The following is a 20,273-nucleotide window of genomic DNA, read 5'->3' as shown; positions in this document are numbered from 1 at the left end:
GCCGAAAGGAAAAGAAGAAGAATTAATGTTGCATGTTTTTGGGATGTGGGAGGAAAGTAGAGTGCCCGGAGAAAACCTACACAGGAACGGGCAGAACATGCAAACTCCACACTGGCGGGTCTGGGATCGAATCCGGGACCTCAAAACTGTGAGGCCAACGCTTTCCAGCTGAGCCACTGTGCCGCAACTTAAGCAATTACATTTAATTTTTTGAAACATGGATGGACTGCATCCATGTGAACTATCCTTTGCAGCCCAGCCTGAATGCCTGTTAAAGCATGCTTGGTCCAGTGGAGGTTTGCGAGCGCTTTCCCTGCCTCCATCCCATACCACGACTCCCACCTCATCCCCTCTTCGAACCCTGTCCCATCCACATCTGCTTCTCTGCTTCCATTATATTTACTTTACTACTTTTCGGGCATGAGCCAATTGTAACTTCAAAAGTTATTTCTCCATGTTTTTTACCTCATCTGATTATTTGTGGTGTCTGTCAACATAAAGTTTCAGATGGTGAGACACATGATGATTAAAGTAGCAGTCTTCGCCCCCTCCATGAGGTCAGGGTCCTTTATAAGTTGAGTTCCAACTTCAGATAGCAATGTGTCAAGCAAAGTAATTCTATAACTAGCACTTGCCTTTCTGAACACAGGAGGAGTGTGACACCGTCTTATTTGTCCAAATATTTGGACAATTTGACGTGACAAATGACAGCAACACCAGAGGAGCAATAGGGGCAGATAAAATTTCAGGTTTGACATTATTCACGCCAGACCATGTCAAAATATCATCTGATTGATGAATTAAAATGCAACAGGTGCAAAACAATCTGTTTGAACTCATGCATGGCACGGAAGGTTCCTCTGCTTAAACCAGCACGTCAAGGCCCGTCTTAAGTTTGCCAATGACCATTTGGATGACACAGAGGAGTCATGGGAGAAAGTTTTGTGGTCAGATGAGACCAAAATTGAACTTTTTGGTCAAAATTCCACTAACCATGTTTGGAGGAAGACGAATGATGAGGTCCATCCCAAGAACAAAATCCCTACTGTGAAGCATCAGCTTTGGGGCTGTTATTCTGCACATGGAACAGGACAATTGCACTGTATTAATGAGAGGATGACCGCGGCCATGTATTGTGAGATTTGGGGGAACAACCTTTCCCTCAGTCAGAGCTTTGAAGATGGGTCGTGGCTGGCTCTTTCAACAGACAATGGCCCGAAGCACACAGCCAGGAAAACCAAGGAGTGGCTCCTTAAGAAGCATATGAAGGTTCTGGCGTGGCCTAACCAGTCTCCAGACCTAAATCCAACAGAAAAACTTTGGAGTGAGCTGAAACTACGTGTTTCTCAGCAACAGCCCAGAAACCTGATCTGATCTGTGAGGAGGAGTGGGCCAAAATCCCTCCTGCAGTGTGTGCAAACCTGGTGAACAACTACAGAAAACGTTTGACCTCTGTAATAGCAAACAAAGGTTACTGTACCAAATGTAAACATTGTTTTTCTCAGGTGTTCAAATACTTATTTGCAGCTGTATCACACAAACAAATCGTTAAAAAATCTTACATTGTGATTTCTGGATTTTTCTTTATAGATTATCTATCTCACATTGGACATGCACCTACAATGAAAATTTCAGATCCCTCCATGATTTCAAAGTGGTTAGGGTTAGACAAATTCCAAAAACAATTTGAATTGTTTATAATGTGTGCCTTATGTGCACACCAACTTCAAAATCTGTAAATGATGTTGTGTGACTACCTAAATGAAGTACAACTGAACACATGCACATTACATTGTTAGCATGTATGGTAGGGTGTGTTTGAGTGTGCATGAAAGCTACTACATGATGGCACTCACAAGGCAGTAAGGAACAATTGCAATGTATATATGTAAGCAGAAGAATTTTACATTCCCCCACTGACAGTGTAGGCAAGTCATTTCGTCACAATGTTGTTCACAAGATGTCATATGAAAACTAGAATTCTCACACCACAGCAAACGGTATAGTATAATTCGCAAATAATAAAACTTTTAAAGGGGTTGTTTTCTGTCAATTATTACTTCAGTGGCGGGGCTGCATCTGTAGAGAGTAAGCCTCACAGTTCTAAGGACCGAGATTCAAATCCCCCCCTGTGTGGAGTTTGTATGTTCTCCCTGTGCCTGCGTGGCTTTTCTCCTGGCACACCGTTTTCCTCCCACATCCCAGAAATATGCATTAGTTGGAGACTAAATTGCCCCTGGGTGTGATTGTGAGTGTGACTGTTGTCTCTCTCCATGTACCCTGCAATTGGCTGGCAATCAGTTCAGGGTGTACCCTGCCTCCTGCCTGATGAGAGCTGGGATAGGGTCCAGCACTCACATGACCCTCGTGAGGATAAGTGGCTCAGGATGAATAGTTCTTCAGTCATTGCATATTGAGTTTTTCATCGTATAATCAAGCTAAAACAACTGTCTATGACTATGACAGGAAAAGCTTAGGAGTTAGTTGACATGATGATTGGGAGAAAGGTTGATGTATTGTGCATCCAAGAGAGCAAGTGGAAAGGAAGTAAGGCTAGAAGTTTGGGAGGAGGGTTTAAATTCTTTTACCATGGAGTAGATGGGAAGAGAAATGGAGTAGGGGTTATTTTAACGGGAGAGCTGGCTAAGACTGTCTTGGAGCTGAAAAGAGAATCATATCGAGTGATGAGGCTGAAATTTGAAATTGAGGGTATTGTGTATAATGTTATTAGCGGCTATGCCCCACAAGTAGGATGTAACCTTGAGTTGAAAGAGAAATTCTGGAAGGAACAAGACAAAGTGGTCCTGAGCATCCCATAGTGAGAGAGAGAAAATTGTGATTGGTGCAGATTTCAATGGACATGTTGGCGAAGGAAACAGGGGTGATGATGAAGTCATGGGTAAGTACGGCATTCAGCAAAGGAACTTTGAGGGTCCGATGGTGGTGGACTTTGCAAAAAGGATGGAATTGGCAGTGGGGAACACTTATTTCTAGAAGAGACAAGAACATAGAGTGACCTACAAGAGCGGAGGTAGGAGCACGCAGGTGGATTATATTTTCTGCAGACGATGTAATCTGAAGGAGGTTACTGATTGTGTAAGGTTGTGGTGGAAGAGAGTATAGCTTGACGGCATAGGATGGTGGTGTGTAGGATGACTCTGGTAGCAGGTTTGAAGATTAAAAAGACAAAGGTAGAGCAGAGAATCAAAGGGCTGGAAGTTGAGGAAGGAAGAATGTTGTGTGGCCTTTTGGAAAGAGGTGAGACAGGCTCTAGATGGAAAGGAAGAGCTCCCGGAAGAATGGAATACTCCTGCCAAGGTTCTCAGAGAGACAGGCAGAACAGTACTTGGGGTGCCTTCTGGTAGGAAAGGGGAGAAGGAGACTTGGTGGTGTAACCCCAAAATATAGGAAGTCATCCAAGGAAAGAGATTAGCGAAGAAGTGCGAGATGAAAAGGACTGAGGAGAGGCGGAAGGAATACATTGAGATGCGACGTAGCAAAAGTAGAGGTGGTAAAGGCTAAACAAGAGGCATATGACGACATGTACACCAGGTTGGATACGAAAGAGGGAGCAAAGGATCTCTACAGGTTGGCCGGACAGAGTAATAGAGATGGGAAGGATGTAAAGGCAGCAAGGCAGCAAGTAAAGATGATTAAGGATATTGATGGAAATATGTTGACTGGTGTCAGTAGTGTGCTAAGTAGATGGAAAGAGTACTTTGAGAAGTTAATGAATGAAGAGAATGGGAGAGAAGGTCAAGTCAAAGAGGCAAGCTTGAGGGACCAGGAAGTGGCAATGCTTAGTAAGGGTGAAGTTAGAAAGTCACTGAACAGAATGAAAAATGGAAAGACAGTTGATCCTGATGACATACCAGTGGAGGTATGGAAGCAATTTGGAGAGGTGGCTGTGGAGTTTTTGACCAACTTATTCAATAGAATACTAGCAGGAGGAAAGATGCCAGAAGAATGGCGGAAATGTGTGCTAGTCCCCATTTTGAAGAACAAAGACGATGTTCAGACCTGTGGAAACTATAGAGGAATAAAAGATGAGCCACACAATGAAGTTATGGGAAAGAGTAGTAGAAGAGTAGTGTTCGATGGAAAAAAGATGACACGCTGTGGCGACCCCTAAAGACAAGCCGAAAGGAAAAGAGGAAGAAGATAATCAAGCTAAAACAACATATTCGTTTTGATTGCAAAATAGTCAGGTCTTTCGGCTTATAAGGCTGATAGATGCAAACTACCTGGATTCCACATCAGATACTTCATGTTGTTTCCTGAGTGTTGACATTGTCCTCGTCATACATGAGGGGTGGCCAACCCGCGACTCTTGAGCCACATGCATTTCTTTGTCTGTTTTCAGCGGCTCTCGAGAAGGCAAGAAAGCATATTGAAGTTATGTTTTTTTTAAAGTGCGTGCACGCACTTTGCTTGCGTTTTTTACGGTATTAGCATGCACACTTTGCTTGAGCTTATTATAGTTGTTGCGTGTATTGTGACAACAAGCGCAGTGTGTGTGGGCATGTGCGTCGGTGTGTGAGTGAGGTTACTGTGCAGGCTTGTGAACCGCGAGGGTGAGAAGGGGAAAAAAAAAATGCGTGACTGTGACCATGGAAGATCAGCATTATTGTTCCCGCCATCCAGCTCAGCTGTGCAACAAGAAAAAGGAGATAAACGCTAGGAGGACAACCGTGTCTCTCGACCACATTCAGGTGACTGCATCAGGAAAGGTTAAGGTCGATTCGCAAAACGGGCATCTGCATTGAAAGAAAATAGCTCAAAGTTTCTCAGTCAGCTCGTGATTTTTGGAGAAAATAATTTGTCAGTTTTGCTCAAATGGCAGGGAAAAATTCGTGGACATTTTAACCTAAGTGCGTATTGCTCCTTTTGTGTCAGACTTCTATTGCATTTCACAGTTTCAAATCTTCACTTCAGCTCACTTGACACTAACATTGACCAGAAATTTCCAAAAGGAACTGAACTTTACAGTCATAAGTTAGTCACTTTGAAAAATAAGAAGGAAAAGCAGATGCAGTTGAAAAAAAAAATAATATAGCATCCAGAGACGAACACTTCCATGATGTCAACTGACTTGGAACATTGCAAGGTAAAAAAAAAACAAAAAACATGCAAATAAGGGGAATTTATTTAAAAATGCCTCAGTGATGTTGCTGAACTCTTGTGTCCTGAAAATGGAAATCTTGAACGAATGGTATGAGATCTTCAACTGTCTAACTACAGAATAGAGAGAATCTTGGACATGAGCATGGCTACTGATACTCGGACCTCCAATCATGTCAGTATTTTAGTGTTGCATTACATGAGTTGTGACATACTAGACAAAACTTTGTTGAACTGGTAGTTTGTCTGTGTGTGAGAGAGCATACAATTTTATTTTTTTTTAAATTACTGGCATGTGGTCTTAGTCCGCTGGAGGAGTCCGTTTTTCTCATCAAGTTGGTGTGTGACATTTACAATAAATCTGCCTGAGCAAATGTATGTGAGTGAGGAGGGAATGATGTTCATGTGTATGATGTGGGTCTTTGCTGTAACACCGTAAATAATGTGGCTCTTGATCTCTGACTTGTTGGACACCCTTGTCATATATGATCTGTTATATACATTTCTGAGAAACAGAGTTGTGGTAAATACTATAATAAATACTTTGTGAATACTCTACATAGAGTACGTTTTATTTCATCAAGTGTAAAAATGGTTCACCTCATCCAATTTCTACCATGTACGTGGTGCCATTTTTGGCCCAGAAACACAGGCTGAGAGGGCTGTTTGTGAAATCTAAAATGTTGCATTGCTACCACCTACAGGCGGGTTTCGATATTAAAAAAATAAAGCCATTTTAAAAATTACAGCGTACCTCTTAACATTAGTTCTTCTCCGGACAGTCCCATGAAACAAAACTTATTTGACAAAACTTGTACAGAATTTAGTTATTATACTTCAAAAGCTAATTTGTCAACTTCACTTAATGAGATAATCGGGCAATTGGGCAAAACAGTTTCTCATTTACAACACCAATCTGTAGACAATTTAGACTTCTGTTCCTTGCTCAAGGACACTTCCACAGTGGACTGTCAGAACTGGGATTTGAATTGCTTACCCTTCAGTCAGTGAACCACGCATACTACCAATTGATTCACTGCCAACCTAATTATTTTAGTCATGACTTTTTCAGGCCGTTGATTTTAATTTTAAAATGCCAGTTTCATGCATTTCTCACACAATAAGAAACCTCTCAGAATCTACTGAATTTGAGTAAACTAATAATCACAACAAAGTCTTAATGCTCATTTTTAAAACATTGGCTCATAGTAAGGTGCTTCACCATACCCTTTTTCTCACATAAAAGAACGCATCAGCCTAGAATTCTGCCAGCTCTGGAGTTTACCCATTAACTGGTATTAGGTCTGGAATGGAATGGAAAGCTCACTCTCTATCATCACACACTACATGGTGGTAACAGAACTAAGTTTATACAGACACTTGATCTGAGGACACAAGACATTGTCCGGACTAATACCGTAATTTCTCGGGTTTAATGCACTAACATACAATGCACACCCCTAAGGTAGACCTAAAAAATCTGGAAAACCCTTCTACCAATGTACAATGCACACCACCAATTTGCCACTACCCATATGATCAGAATATTAGGAATGATCTGTATTTATATTTTGTAAGGTTTGTACTTGTATTGTTTTTCAAAAAACTGTCCGTATAACAATCATTAATAATGATCATTGTGCATGTGCTGATGCAGTGGTAATGTATATCTCGTGTCAGGTAACAGGGCACGCTTGTCCTGGTCCCTGTAATTGTGAGTACTGAATCCCTCAACCAACTAAAATAATTGCTCAATGATGGCACAACATTTTAATACTGTTGATAACACATATTACAGTCATAAAAATATAAACTATATAAACTTTTTAACACTGTTTATCAAACACTACATTAAATATTTGTGCATAAAACGTTTGTGCATAGTGCAGTTTAACCACTACATTACACATCTGTGGCCAAGCCTCCAAAAGAAGCATCTGACTCATCTCCAATCCGAAAAAGATTCATAGTGGCTACCTTTGGTGAATCGCCGTGGAACTCATCATTGATGACTTGATACTTTTTTTTAATCCCAAGAATTTGGGTTGCGCGGTGCAACATCTCCCCCTCCGTTCGGCTCCAATCTATAGCATCTTTCACTATGACGTCAGGTGGCTATCAAAACAACGTGAGCTCAAACTATATAGAAACGAGCATAATGGGCACATTTTTAAAACGGCAAGCATTTCAATTGTGTGCGCTCTCCCGTTTTTTTTTTTTTTTTTTTTAATGTGCCCATTACGCTCATATTACGCAGTTTGAGCTCACGTTGTTTTGATACCCACCTGAAGCCATTGAGGTGAGCTCTCGTTGTTTTAGACCACGGCGCTACTTCCAGGTCGGCAGCATCTCCGGCACGAGTGATGACACATTTCCTTTCAAAGGAGGTGCACAACTGGCCGTTGTAGTCGACATTTTTTGTCTTAGTTTAAGTTTGAACAAACGCATGGGCAATTGTTTCTGATCTTTGGTGCAGTAGTAACAAGGATGCTACCCTAACAATCGTAAAATGCAAAGCTCCCCCCAGGAGGTCAGAGTTCGGGTTGGTGGGGCACATTGCCGTAATATATGTAAATGTGTAACAAGACATCGAATATCGTATTGAAATGTATATGTATACAATTTTTTACCACACTATGTACCTGTATACGATTATACAATGTGATTGTATTTTTTATTTTTCATCCATACCTAAATATAATGCTCTCTATTAACTTTTTGTAAATATTTTTGGAAAAACATGCCCATTGTTTTTGAGAAATTACAGTATATTATATTGTAGGCCGACAAGACAAAGAGTACAACGAAGTGGTTCAAATGAGATCCCAAGATTATCAGAAATCCTGTTCCTTCCCAAAAAAAAAAACATTCCTAACTTTTAACTTATGCAATTCTCTGTAATGTCTCCTCAACAATACAACAGCCAGCAATGATTAGTTGCTATCGACTTTCATTTACAGTTTCATGAAGATAAACTTACATTTTACACCATATTTTAATGACCATTGGGATTGTCTGATTTTCTCATCACACCCAAGTACTCCAAACACTGACTGTTGTGATGTTTATCCTGACAATTTTCCTGTTATTTTGCAGGTCACTGCTAGAGGATTTGCCCCATTGTTGCAGTTTGCCTACACTGCCAAGCTATTGCTCAGCAAAGAAAACATTCAAGAGGTCATCCACTGTGCCGAATTCCTACGCATGCACAACTTAGAGGATTCATGCTTTCGTTTTCTGGAGGCTCAGTTGTGTAGTGAGGACAGCTTGCTGCACAATGTGGCGTCTGAAGCTATGAACTCGGAGAATGAAAGCGTGCAGTCAGTAACTGAAAGGTCCTCCTCCCCAAGTATTCAATGTGCTGATGGTCTTGCCTCCTTTCAATGTCCAGGTGAGGATCCCCCAGCAATGACTTTACCAAGTAACTTCCCAGATGGTAGATTGAACTTTGATCGACATAGAGGATCAGACCTGCCACGATGCCCTAAGTACAGGAAATACCAGTGGGCTTGCAACAAGCACAATAATGATTTGTCCTCACACACCAGTACCTCAGGTTTTCCTCGCACAATAAAAGAGAGGACCATTGGTGAGGGATTATCAGGTCAGGACAGGATGTCTTTGACACAGATCAAAGTTGAACCACAAGCAGAGGATGAGGCCGTCTCATTGTGCCTCTCGGGGGAAGAGCAGGACATTGGGGATAAGGATAGTGAGTCAGCAATGGAGATGGATAATCCCATGTCTACAGAACTACTCAAGAGAACCAAGTCAGCTTCCTGTGTCCAAGCCTTATTTAAAAAGGGAGTGGATCCCTCCAATACATCACAGCAGCTTTTTGCCAACAGGGTTGTATGCCCCCAGGACAAGTGTAACTCTCAGGATAATAAAAAAGACTTCAGAGCTTTCACTGGGGAGTTCAGTTTCTCTTTGATATCCCCAAAGAACAAAGACAATTTTACTGCAGGTCTATCACTTAAATCCACATCCTGTGATGAAATCTGCAAACAAGAAATTGAGCTTGATCGACAAAGTGTCATATTTTCCTCAGGAGCCTGCAATCGTCTTGTAACCCCAGCACATTCCTACCCTGGTGGGAATTCTTTTCAGATGGAGCTTTCTGAGCACTTGCCAAAGGGAATATGTCCTTCAGCCAGTCAGTCGCTTCCAACCTCCCAGGGCTATTCTCCCAGTGCCACTTCTGTTGATCCTCCAATACTATTCCGCCCACAACCAAACACCAGCTGCCCTGTTCCAATAAAAGTTTGCCCACGCTCACCACCTTGTGAGACACGCACCAGGACATCCAGCTCCTGTTCGTCACACTCATATGCAGAGGATGGGAGTGGAGGTTCTCCGTGCAGCTTGCCTCAGTTTGAGTTTTCTTCCTCACCTTGCTCCAACATAGCCCGCTGCCTCAATGTGGAACAGCAGGAAAAAAGTGTAAGGGGTGTCATTTTTGACCAGGGACAACCCAAGATAAAATGTGAACAGACCTATGGCACAAATTCCAGTGATGAGTCAGGTTCATTTTCAGAGGGAGACAGTGAGTCCTGCGCTGTACAAGAGCGTGGCCCAGAGGTGAGTGTATATTATTAATCTATGAATTGATCACCCATATATTTGCAGGGATTTTTGTGCTATTTTGACAGATGTTTTGTCTGTCCTTTTCATCAATTCACCATATTTTATGTGAGAAATATTTTGAGATTCACAAGAGAAGTTGCTCACAAGAGTTTATAGGTGGAGGTGGTTGAAGACTACTCTCCTCACTCACTTAGAAATTTAACTGAACTCTACATAAGTAAACACTTGGCGGTAGGGGCAAGGGGAAAAAGAACCCTCTTGCAAAGAAACCTCGAGCAAACCAGAGACTCAATCTGCCTCATCCGGTTGGGTTACAGAGTAGAAAAGGAGAGTGTGAGAGTGTGACAGAAATAGACCAATATAGAGAGTAACAGATAGAGGAAAAGAAAAAGACAGGATGAGAGACTGATAGAGAGTGCGACAGAGAGAGGTGCATTTTGTCAAATTCTTGTCATTTTGGAACTGGCCTTGTAGTCCTGGGGCGTTCTGTGCTGTTGTAAAAGGCGGTTGTCCTGTTGTGTACCTGTGGAGAGAAAGTTAACCAGTTATTTTTCACGTGATAGAAGGGAGCTCATGTTAAGTCCCCGTTCCAGGCTCTGATGGGCAAGAGCACTAGGAAAGCGAAGAAGGCCATTTTCTTCACCAAATATACTTCCAAAGGTGCTATAGACCTAGAAATTTCACCAGATGTTGGGAACAACCCAGGTAATCCCTAAATACAAAGAAACGTAACTGTAACAAATAAGATCATAAATTAAGCTGTGTAAAAACTTGACCAAAAAAGGTGAAGAAAGGGAGGTGTAAAAAGGCATGGAAAGCCAAAACAACACCTAAAACATTTCAATAATCAAATCCAGAAGTCCAGCCCCTTTCCAGTGCAAATTAATGTCAGTTGGTTCAGCCCTAATTGAGGCCAAACAAAAACATCTCATTGCCAAGGTGTCAGTAAAGACAGATCTTATGATGGGTATGAGCAGAAAGGCGTCTCAAGACTATCGCAAACGAATTGTTGCAAAACATAACGATGGCATTGGTTACAGGCGCATATCTAAGCTTCTAAAAGTTGCAATGAGAAAAATAGGAAGTATAATACATTAAGTGGCAAGCCAATCATAAATATGGCTCGGCCAGGTGCAAGATTTCTGACAGAGGAGTAATAATCAAATAGAATAATAATCAAAACAGATGTCCAAGATCTCAGCAATTTTTGTGGAGTTCTCCAAAAGCTAAAAAGACAGAGAAATCATGAGATACTGATGTCACAAGGAATACAATGAGTAATGCACTCCTCTACCGTAGCCTGTATGTCACCATGCCAGACCCTATTGCTGAAAAAGTATGGCAAAGCCCATTTTAAGCTTCTTGAACAACATTTGGACAAACCAGTTAAATACTGGGAGAATGTAGTCTGGTTGGACGAGAGCAAAATCGAACAGTTTGGATGCCATAATGTGTATCACATTTGGAGGAGAAATGGCACTACACATTGTCCTAAAAACACAATACCATAAATTAAGTGACAACATTATGGTGTAGGGCTGCCTTTCACCGAATGGTACTTGGCACGACCATGCTTGTTGTTACGAACAAGCTTGTTTGTTTTGTGCTGTGTTGTTCTCCTTTGGTGTGGAAGTGGGTGGACAGATGTCCGTATGGCCTGATTGTGCACAGGTAAGACCTGCTGATTTGCTGCATTAACGTGATTGCCACCAGGTTATTGGCCAGAGTAGGGTTCCAAGGTCTTTTTAACCAGCAGATGGTTGTACTACAAGGAGTGGTCCCGTTCTTCCATTTCCAACTTGGCCAGGCACTGGTTGCATATCTGTGGATTCCATTGTTCATTGGTTGGAGGGAGAAGATTTTTTTCTTTAAGATCAATTTGTCAAATCAAATAAAAAATCAAATCAAAAGTCTTTAAAGACCCACTGTCATGCCTATAAACATTTTAAATAGATATTGTAATCCAAACTACATGTAACTTTATTCACTTAAATGTCTATACGAAAAAATAAATATGAGCAGAGAGTGCACCCAAGTGCAAAGTTGCGGAAGTCTCATTCGACATCCAAGTGGTAGTTACGTCACCTGCAACGTTGTCAGCAGATGTTACACCGGGCGGCGCTGCGATGATCCACCCCGGCCCAAGCCGTCCGCGGCTGACGGGGCCACCAAAGCCGTCCGAGGCGAACGAGGCGCCGCCATCCGCGGCGCCGACACACTGAGCACCCCTGACTTACACATGTATGAGCCACATGGGCGCCGCCGCAATGAGCCACCCCGGCCGAAGCCATGATCGGCAGACGAGGTGCCATCGAAGCCGTCCACGGCTACATACATCACCCCCCCAACTATTGTTTTTTTTTAAAAGCTCTATACCAGGGGTGCTCAGTGCAGTCTTAGTCGATTGCAGGACGGTGTGCCAAAAAAAAAACTACGTACTGTAACAAAAATGAAAAGAAGAAGCAACTGGTTTCTTTTAGGCAGCACAAAGAACTTTCTCTAACAACGACCGCTACTCTGCCACACTGTCTTTTTCCTACTTTACCTTACACCTGCTCCTTCAATGCCCACATGGGCAATGACAGTGAGACCTGGAAGTGTGTGTTTGGGAAGAACGATCCCCCTGATCAGAACCCGAGTGGTGTTCTGTTACTGGACTTCTGTGCTCATCACCGCTTGTCCATAACGATAACCATTTTCAGGCATAACGGTGTCCACATGTCCACTTTGCCCCATGACACCCAAGGTCGCAGTTCAATGATCGACTTTGCGGTCGTATCATCGGACTTGCGACCGCATGTCTTGGACACTCGGGTGAAGAAAGGGGCAGAGCTGTCAACTGATCACCATCTACGGGTGAGTTGGCTCCCGTGGTGGGGAAGATGCCTGTCCGACATGACAGGCCCAAACATATTGTGAGGGTTTGCTGGGAACGGCTGGCAGATTTCCCTGTTAGAAGGAATTTCAACTCCCACCTCCGAAAGAACTTTACGAACGTCCCAGAGGAGGCGGGGGACATTGAGTTTGAGTGGACAATGTTCCATGTCTCTATTGCTGAGGTGGCCGACCAGAGCTCTGCTTGTCGTGGCGGCAACCTGCAAACACAAAAGTTAGGGATGCTGTCAAGCTGAAGAAGGAGTCATATTGGGCATTTTTGGCCTGTGGGACTCCCGAAGCAGCTGATCGGTACTGGATACCAAAGCGGAATGCAGCTTTGGTGGTCACTGAGGCAAAAACCCGGGCGTGGGATGAGTTCGGTGAGGCCATGGAGAAGGACTTCAAGACCGCTTCGAGGAAATTTTGGCCCACCATCCGGCGTCTCAGGAGGGGGAGAGCAGTGCACCGTCAACACTGTCAATATGGAGATGGGGCACTGCTTACCTCAACTAGGGATGTTGTGAGTCGCTGGGGAAAATACTTCAAATACCTCCTCAATTCCACCAACACACTTTCCCATGAGAAGGCAGTGTCTGGGTTCTCTGAGGTGGGCTCTTCTATCTCTGGGGTTGAGGTTACCGAGGTGGTTAAAAAGCTCCTTGGTGGCAAAGCCGCAGGGGTGGATGAGATTCCCCCGGAGTTCCTAAAGGCTCTGGATGTTGTGGGGCTGTCTTGTTCGACATCACCTCTGCAACATTACATGGACATCGAGGACAGTGCCTTCGAATCGGCAGACTGGGGTGGTGGTCCCTCTTTTTAAGAAGGATGACCGGAGGGTGTGTTCCAACTATAGGGGGATCACACTCCTCAGCCTCGCTGGTATCTAGATCTATTCAGGGGTACTGGAGAGGAAGGTCCATCGGGAAGTTGAATCTCAAATTCAAGAGGACCAATGTGATTTTCGTCCTGCCCGTGGAACAGTGGACCAGCTCCACACCCTCTGCAGGATCCCCGAGGGTGCATGGGAGTCTACATGTGTTTTGTGGACTTGGAGAAGGCGCTTGACCGTGTCCCTCGGGGAGTCCTTTGGGGGGGTTCTTCGGGAGTATAGGGTACCGAACCCTCTAATACAAGCTGTTTGGTCCCTGTACGACCGTTTTAAGAGTTTGGTCTTGTTGCCGGAATCGTTTCCGGTGAGGGTTGGACTCCGCCAAGGCTGCCCTTTGTCACCGATTTTGGTCATAACTTTTATGGACAGAATCTCTAGGCGCATCCAAGGCTTAGAGTGTGTCCAGTTTGGTGGCGTCAGCATTGCATCTCTGCTCTTTGCAGATGATGTGGATCTGTTGGCTTCATCAAGCCGTGATCTCCAACACTCACTGGCGTCGTTCGCAGCTGAGTGTGAAGGGGCTCGAATGAGAATTAGCACCTCCACATCAGAGACCATGGTCCTCAGTGATGCGGACTTTGTATCTGTCTGTTGTGGTAAAGAGGGAGCTCAGTCAAAAGGCAAAGCTCTTAATTAACCAGTCGATCTATGTTCCTACTCTCACCTATGGGCATGAGCTGTGGGCTGGTGACCGAAAGAACAAGATTCCGCATACAAGCATCTGAAATCCTCCGTTTCCTCCGCAGGGAGTCCGGGCTCTCCCTTAGAGATAGGGTGAGAAGCTCGCTCATCCGGGAGGTGCTCAGTATCGAGCTGCTGCTCCTCCGCATTGAGAGGAGCCACAGGAGGTGGCTGGGACATCTGATTTGGATCCCTCCCAGATGCCTTCCTAGTGAGGTGTTCCAGGAAAAAGAGACCAAGAGAGAGAAAGAAAGAAAGAGATAGACTCCAACACTCCCCGTGAACCTTGTGAGGATAAGCGGGTCACAAAAAGGACAGATATGAATTAAATAGTGGGTTTTTTTTTCAGTCTTATTTCCCCTGTCCAGGCTTGGTTTTTACAACCAAGAAAAGCAAACAAGAACTGCAGTTGTATAATTTTAGATGACAGTATTATGTTTAGTGGTTTTAAATTCAAGATATTGATGGCTCAAGGGAAAAAGGTGTCTTTGACTGTGCTTGTCCATATTTTTGGGACCTGCAACGCGTGCCTGAGGGCATCAGGTTAAATAATTGGTGACAAGGATGGGAAGAGTCCTTCATGATATTAGTAGCTCTCGTGATAGCAGGAGTTGGCAATGTCCTTTGGGAGGGCAGAGATCAGCCAGTGAGCTTCTTGGGCACTATTGATCACTCACTCTGTGCAGAGCTTTCCTGTCTGCTGTTGTACATCCAACATACCATACTGTGATGTAATATCTGAAGATGCTCTCCGTCGAGGTGGGCGAACTGTTGTTTGTATACATTCACGAGCAGACCGTGCTAACGTTAGCATCCGGCAGGCTATAGACAGCTACCACAATGACTACTGTTGGCTCCCTCAGTAGATACAAGGCTCTTGCGCAAGACTCCTTCTTATTATTATTATTATTTTCCTTTTGGCTTGTTCCGTTTGGGGTCACTACAGCGTGTCATCCTAGATGAACGCTCAAATTTCTTTGTCACAGTTTTACGCCGGATGCCTTTCCTAATGCAACCCCTCTGCTTTTATCCGGAAAGAGAAGCTTTACAGTATCTTGTATTCCAAGGCAGTCTCCCATCCAAGTACTAACCAGGGCCAACCCCGCTTAGCTTGCTAAATCAGACAAGTTCGGGCGTTCACAGGGTAGCATGGCCATAAGCACTTGCAGGAGACCTCTCTAAATCAGGAGAGCAGTGGGTGTCGATGATCCTGCTGTTAGAACGCTCGTCGTGCACGTAATAACAAAGCCCTCCTCTTCTGCTCTTACGGGCGACTTTGGTCCTGTCCTGCCGATGTAGCGTGCGGTCCGCGAGCAAAACTGCGGATGTAACCACGTCTCCGTGATTAAAATAACATTACAGTTCCGGACAAAACTGCTTGTAGCTAGTTGTAATTCCAATTCATCCATTTTGTGGATAATAGATCTTGCATTGGTCAGAAAGATGCTTGTTAGCAGTGATCTGTGAGATTGTTTCCCGATCTTAGCAGCAAGGCCTGACCGACTTCCTCGCTTTCGATTGCGATGTCCTCCAAAATCTTGTTTTTCTTTTGATATTCGTTTGTGAAAAATTATGATTCAGTCCCAGATCAATCAGGTCCTGGAAGCTATAAGGGAACGTGGCGTTCCAAAAATCTGCAAATAGCACCAAAATAATGAAAAAGAAAATGCATCAAACTGGAGAGCAAAGAGCCGCTGCACCCATGCACACTGCCATCTTTACCTGTGTTGGGTTAGGTGTCAGGTAAGTGAGTGTCTTTTGTTTTTAATCATTGTTTTGGGACTCGACAGTTTTGGTTGTTTTGCTTTTTGTTTGTTGTGTTGGCATGTTTCTCCTTCTGAAGCTGGAATAAAACCTTGCAAACTGTATAACATGGTGGCTGGTTTAACTTGGGAGTTGGAGAATGGGAACAATTTGATCAGGGTAGGTTCTGGGTTTTCCCCTTCACTAAAATGATTTGGGAGCTTGTCTGCTTGTTTTGTAAGTTGTCAGTGCAGTAAATGTTTTGTTTGTGTGACAATTTTTTGTTTGGTGAGGGACTGTGTGCATTTCTTGGGAAATTGAGTTTAATTTGCAGGATTTCACGGGTAATCCTTTGATGAAAAAATTGGGGCAGTGTCAGAAGCATGATTTGTTGTTAATTGTTGATTATTGATATATTTTTTTTTTTGTTGTGCCTGCTAATATATAAGGAAGTTGGTGTTTCTGAAGCTCCTGGACGGTGTTCTGCATAACAGGGCTCTGTTTAGTGGTAAACTTGTGGCAGTGGGTGGCAGATTGGATGCTCTGGCTTGTGTTCCGACCCCAGTCCCTATGGCTCCTATTAAGGCTGGTATTTCTGCAGACGATTTGAAGGTTATTATGCGTATTAAGAAGGTGTATGTTAGAAATCAGGAGTTGAAGTTGAAGATTCTTGAAATGGAGAGTGGTCCCACGCCTAGTCCCTCTGCTATGCCAGTCTTTCAGGTGGCCCAGGACATTTTGATGTTAGCAGGCACACTGCACTTTTCCCTCCATTTAGTGAGGTTTGTGTGTTTTTTTTTTTTTTAAACACATTTAAGCCCCATTTCACCCTGAAGTGCTTTGTGTGTGGTCTCTACTGTTGCACTGTAACAGTCACTTATTTATTTCAGCAAATGCTATGCTAATTTACTCCGAATAGTGACTATTGCTGTCTTAGGTGAAGAATTTTGGTCCAAGCCAGTGAAACGGCAGCGATTTGACTGGTGGCAAATGGCAACCAGCAAGCCTCTGTATTCGACAGTCCTTGTCATTTTTTTTTTTAATCTGAACGATCATTGTGATGTCATGTTTTCAAACACTGGGCTGAAAATTATCATGTTGATGACCATCATGCATTACAAGGCCTTAGACCAGGGGTCGGCAACCCAAAATGTCAAAAGTCATATTGGACCAAAAACACAAAAAGCAAATGTGTCTGGAGCCGTAAAACAATCAAAGCTTCATATAAGCCTTATGATGAAGGGAAGACATGCTGTGTCTATATCTGTCCACTATCCAACCGACATAATGAACATACATGATTCATGCTGGGCCGGGAAGGTACTGAAGGCCTGTGCTGATCAGCTGACGGGTGTTTTCACAAAAATCTTCAACAGCTCCGCCAACAATCAACCATTCCCTCCTGCCTGAAATATGCAACAATCATCCCCATCCCAAAAAAATCAGCCATTGACAGTCTAAATGATTACAGGCCTGTTGCACTCACACCTGTGATCATGAAGTGCTTTGAGAGGTTGGTTGCATGCCAACATAAGGGGCTCACTCCCTCCCTCACTCGAACCCTACCAGTTTGCCTGTAGAGGAAACCGGTCCACCGAGGATGCTATCGCAATAGTTCGCCACACTGCACTGAGCCACCTGGAACGCCAAGGGAACTATGTCTGTATGCTCTTCATAGACTACAGCTCAGCCTTTCGGTTGACAACTTCTCCCTCCTCGGACTATCTTCTTCCGTCTGCTGCTGGTTTAAAGACTTCCTCACAAACCGTCCAGTCTGTCAGACTTGGCCCATACCTCTCTTCCACAATCACCCTCAGCACCGGGTCCCCCAAAGCCTGTGTACTGAGCCCTGTGCTGTACTCTCTGTACAAATATGACAGTTTACCAGCCCATCCTAGCAACTCCATTATCAAGTTTGCTGATGATACTACTGTGATCGGGCTCATCACAAAAGGAGACGACATTGGAAAACTGTCAAAGTGGTGTTCTGCAACAACCTCATACTGAACACCACAAAGACAAAGGAAATCATCCTGGACTTTTGAAAGTGTGGCGTCGACCCAGTCCCACTGTTCATCAATGGGGTGTGTGGAGTGGGTCCACTCCTTCAGATTTCTGGGAGTCTACATAAGAGACAAACTCACCTGGACTGTAAATACCACCACTGTGGTGAAAAAGGCCCAGCAGCAACTACACTTTCTGAGAGTTCTCAGGAAGAACAACTTGGAAGCTAAACTGCTGCAGGCTTTCTACAGAACCACCGTGGAGAGCATTCTCACATGCTGCATTACAATGTGGTATCCTGGATGTACAGAAGCAAACAGGAACGCGCTGCAAAAAGTGATCAATGGTGCCCAGAAGATCACTGGCTGCTCTCTGCCCTTCCTAGAGGAGAATGCCAACTCCCACTATCACAGTAGAGCACCTTATATGCTATAGGACTCTTCACATCCTGGTCACCACCTGTTTAACCTGCTGCCTTCTGGCAGGTGATATAGGTCCCACAAAACACAGACAACCAGATCCAAAGACAGCTTTTTCCCCAACTCCATCAACTCCTTGAACTCAAAACCACTAAACATAACAGCCTGGACAGGGAGCATAAGAGTGAAAAAATACACAATGTTCACTTATGTATGTATTTATTTATTTTAGCAATAACTGTGCCTTCATATATTTTATCTGATGTTTGTACCAAAAATGTTCTGCTATTTTTATTCTATGTTATTCACACTTGTACCTTGTGGAGTAGCACTCACCATTTTCGTTGTATGCACAGCATATAATGACATTAAAGGCATTTGATTTGATTTGATTTTATGATTATTTTTCCTGCAGCACATCCTGGAGGGAATGACGCACCACATAGTGCTGTATGATGCTGTTTTAAGTTTAACATCCATGAGTGATGTGTTGTGTTTTGTTGAATTGATAAAATTGTAGCAATATAATAAAGAAAACAATTTTTGTCACACTTATTTTGAGGATTTAAACAAAATGTAATTACAGACTTCCCTGTCATAATAAAATACACCCTTCAATTATAAAAATAAAACCGTTGCCTTTTACAAAGGTAAAATAATATAATACAGTTTATGTTTGATCTCTGTGCATTATCCTCTTTAGTTTTGATGAATGCTAAGTGAGTGCCAGGTAAAACATACTATCGTCTTCTCTTTTGTCACATACGCTACGATGTGTCCATCCTCAGGCCTGTGAAACAAAACAATAATACCCCCCTGTGTCATTCCAAATATATACTGACAAAAAAAGAAGCTCCCAAATAAACAGGCACTTTGTTGCTAAATATCTGCCCATTGAATGTGATTTCTTTTTTCGGACATCACTGGACAGCTTCTCAAAATCGGGTATGTAAAATGTTAACCAGCTCTTGTCTGTGAGGAGATTATGATACAGTATTTAGATTTAATGTAGATCATTTTGGAGTATCTGCTTGCACAGGTATGTTGATCCAAGATGCCTAATACTCCAAATGTACTGTATATTTGTTTGTTACCACAACTGTCAGGAAAAGCCTTCCATGTTTCAGACAAGTTTCTTGGGTAATGTGAGGCATTCACCTTCGCTCCATTTGTGGATTTGGGCTAACTCTGCTTTCTGGGAAATGACTTTTTCGCTCTAAACTTGGCTACATATGTAGCATGCCTTCCCAGGAAATATCTTACCACATTATACTTTTAATTATTGAACAACTTCTCAATACAAAGCAGGTGTGCAGGCAAACCTTCTGCATTGACAGTGAAAGCAAAAGAATAACTGTTGACTCATCTGTTCTCCTAAGCAATAGAGCTTGTGCATATGACATCACCATTTTCACGGTGCCATATTGCTGGTCAAAAAGAGCTACTCGACACTGTGGGGGACATTGAAACACAGCAGAATTTAGAGAACATTGCCCGAGACTTGTTGTGCTGTTGGTTGTGACAACAGACAGAACAGATACTCAAAGAGGTCATTCTAAAGAATACTAGCTGAAAAGACCAGAAACGATCGATGGATTTCAGCAATTAAACGTGATGGATGGTGCCCAACCAATAACACATGGCTGTGTAGCAATCACTTCATTTCAGGTAGGAATTATTCTTCTCTATCTCAAAAAAAGAAATATTTATAATGCCAAGTTGGCTCATTCGAGAACAATGCGTTCAAAAAAAAAAAAAAAAAACACAGGGAGTCATCTCCAATGTACACAGAAGCGTGTTGCGGCCATACGTTAAACTTCGGTAAGTCTCTCCCCGACAGATAGTTTTTTTTTTTTAATATATCAAATTAGTCCAATTTGTATTTATTAAAAAAAAAAAAGAAACGGTTTATTTTCTTTTTTAAATACACATTGGACTCATTTGAGAACTAG

The 20,273-nt window shown here is 43.1% G+C and overlaps 1 protein-coding gene across 16 annotated transcripts in view; it reads left to right on the top strand.

Moving 5' to 3' along the window:
* bach2b (BTB and CNC homology 1, basic leucine zipper transcription factor 2b) overlaps positions 1-20,273 on the top strand; it is a 122,942-nt gene that overhangs the window by 76,812 nt on the left and 25,857 nt on the right. For 15 of the 16 annotated variants that reach the window (XR_009793913.1, XR_009793914.1, XR_009793915.1 and 12 more), the window contains one exon: positions 8,218-9,702. The exons of the other annotated variant lie outside the window; for it this stretch is intronic. Coding sequence is in view for 12 of the 15 variants with exons in the window: in XM_061813155.1 (XP_061669139.1) it covers positions 8,218-9,702 (1,485 nt within the window). In the remaining 3 variants the exon portion in view is untranslated. The remainder of the gene's footprint in view (positions 1-8,217; positions 9,703-20,273) is intronic. 16 annotated transcript variants of the gene reach the window in all.

Source organism: Syngnathoides biaculeatus, chromosome 23 (genome assembly GCF_019802595.1).
Source record: "Syngnathoides biaculeatus isolate LvHL_M chromosome 23, ASM1980259v1, whole genome shotgun sequence".
NCBI classification, from domain to species: domain Eukaryota; kingdom Metazoa; phylum Chordata; class Actinopteri; order Syngnathiformes; family Syngnathidae; genus Syngnathoides; species Syngnathoides biaculeatus.
The sequence above is the reverse complement of the archived record's forward strand: the minus strand, read 5'-3'. Positions and strand labels throughout refer to the sequence as shown.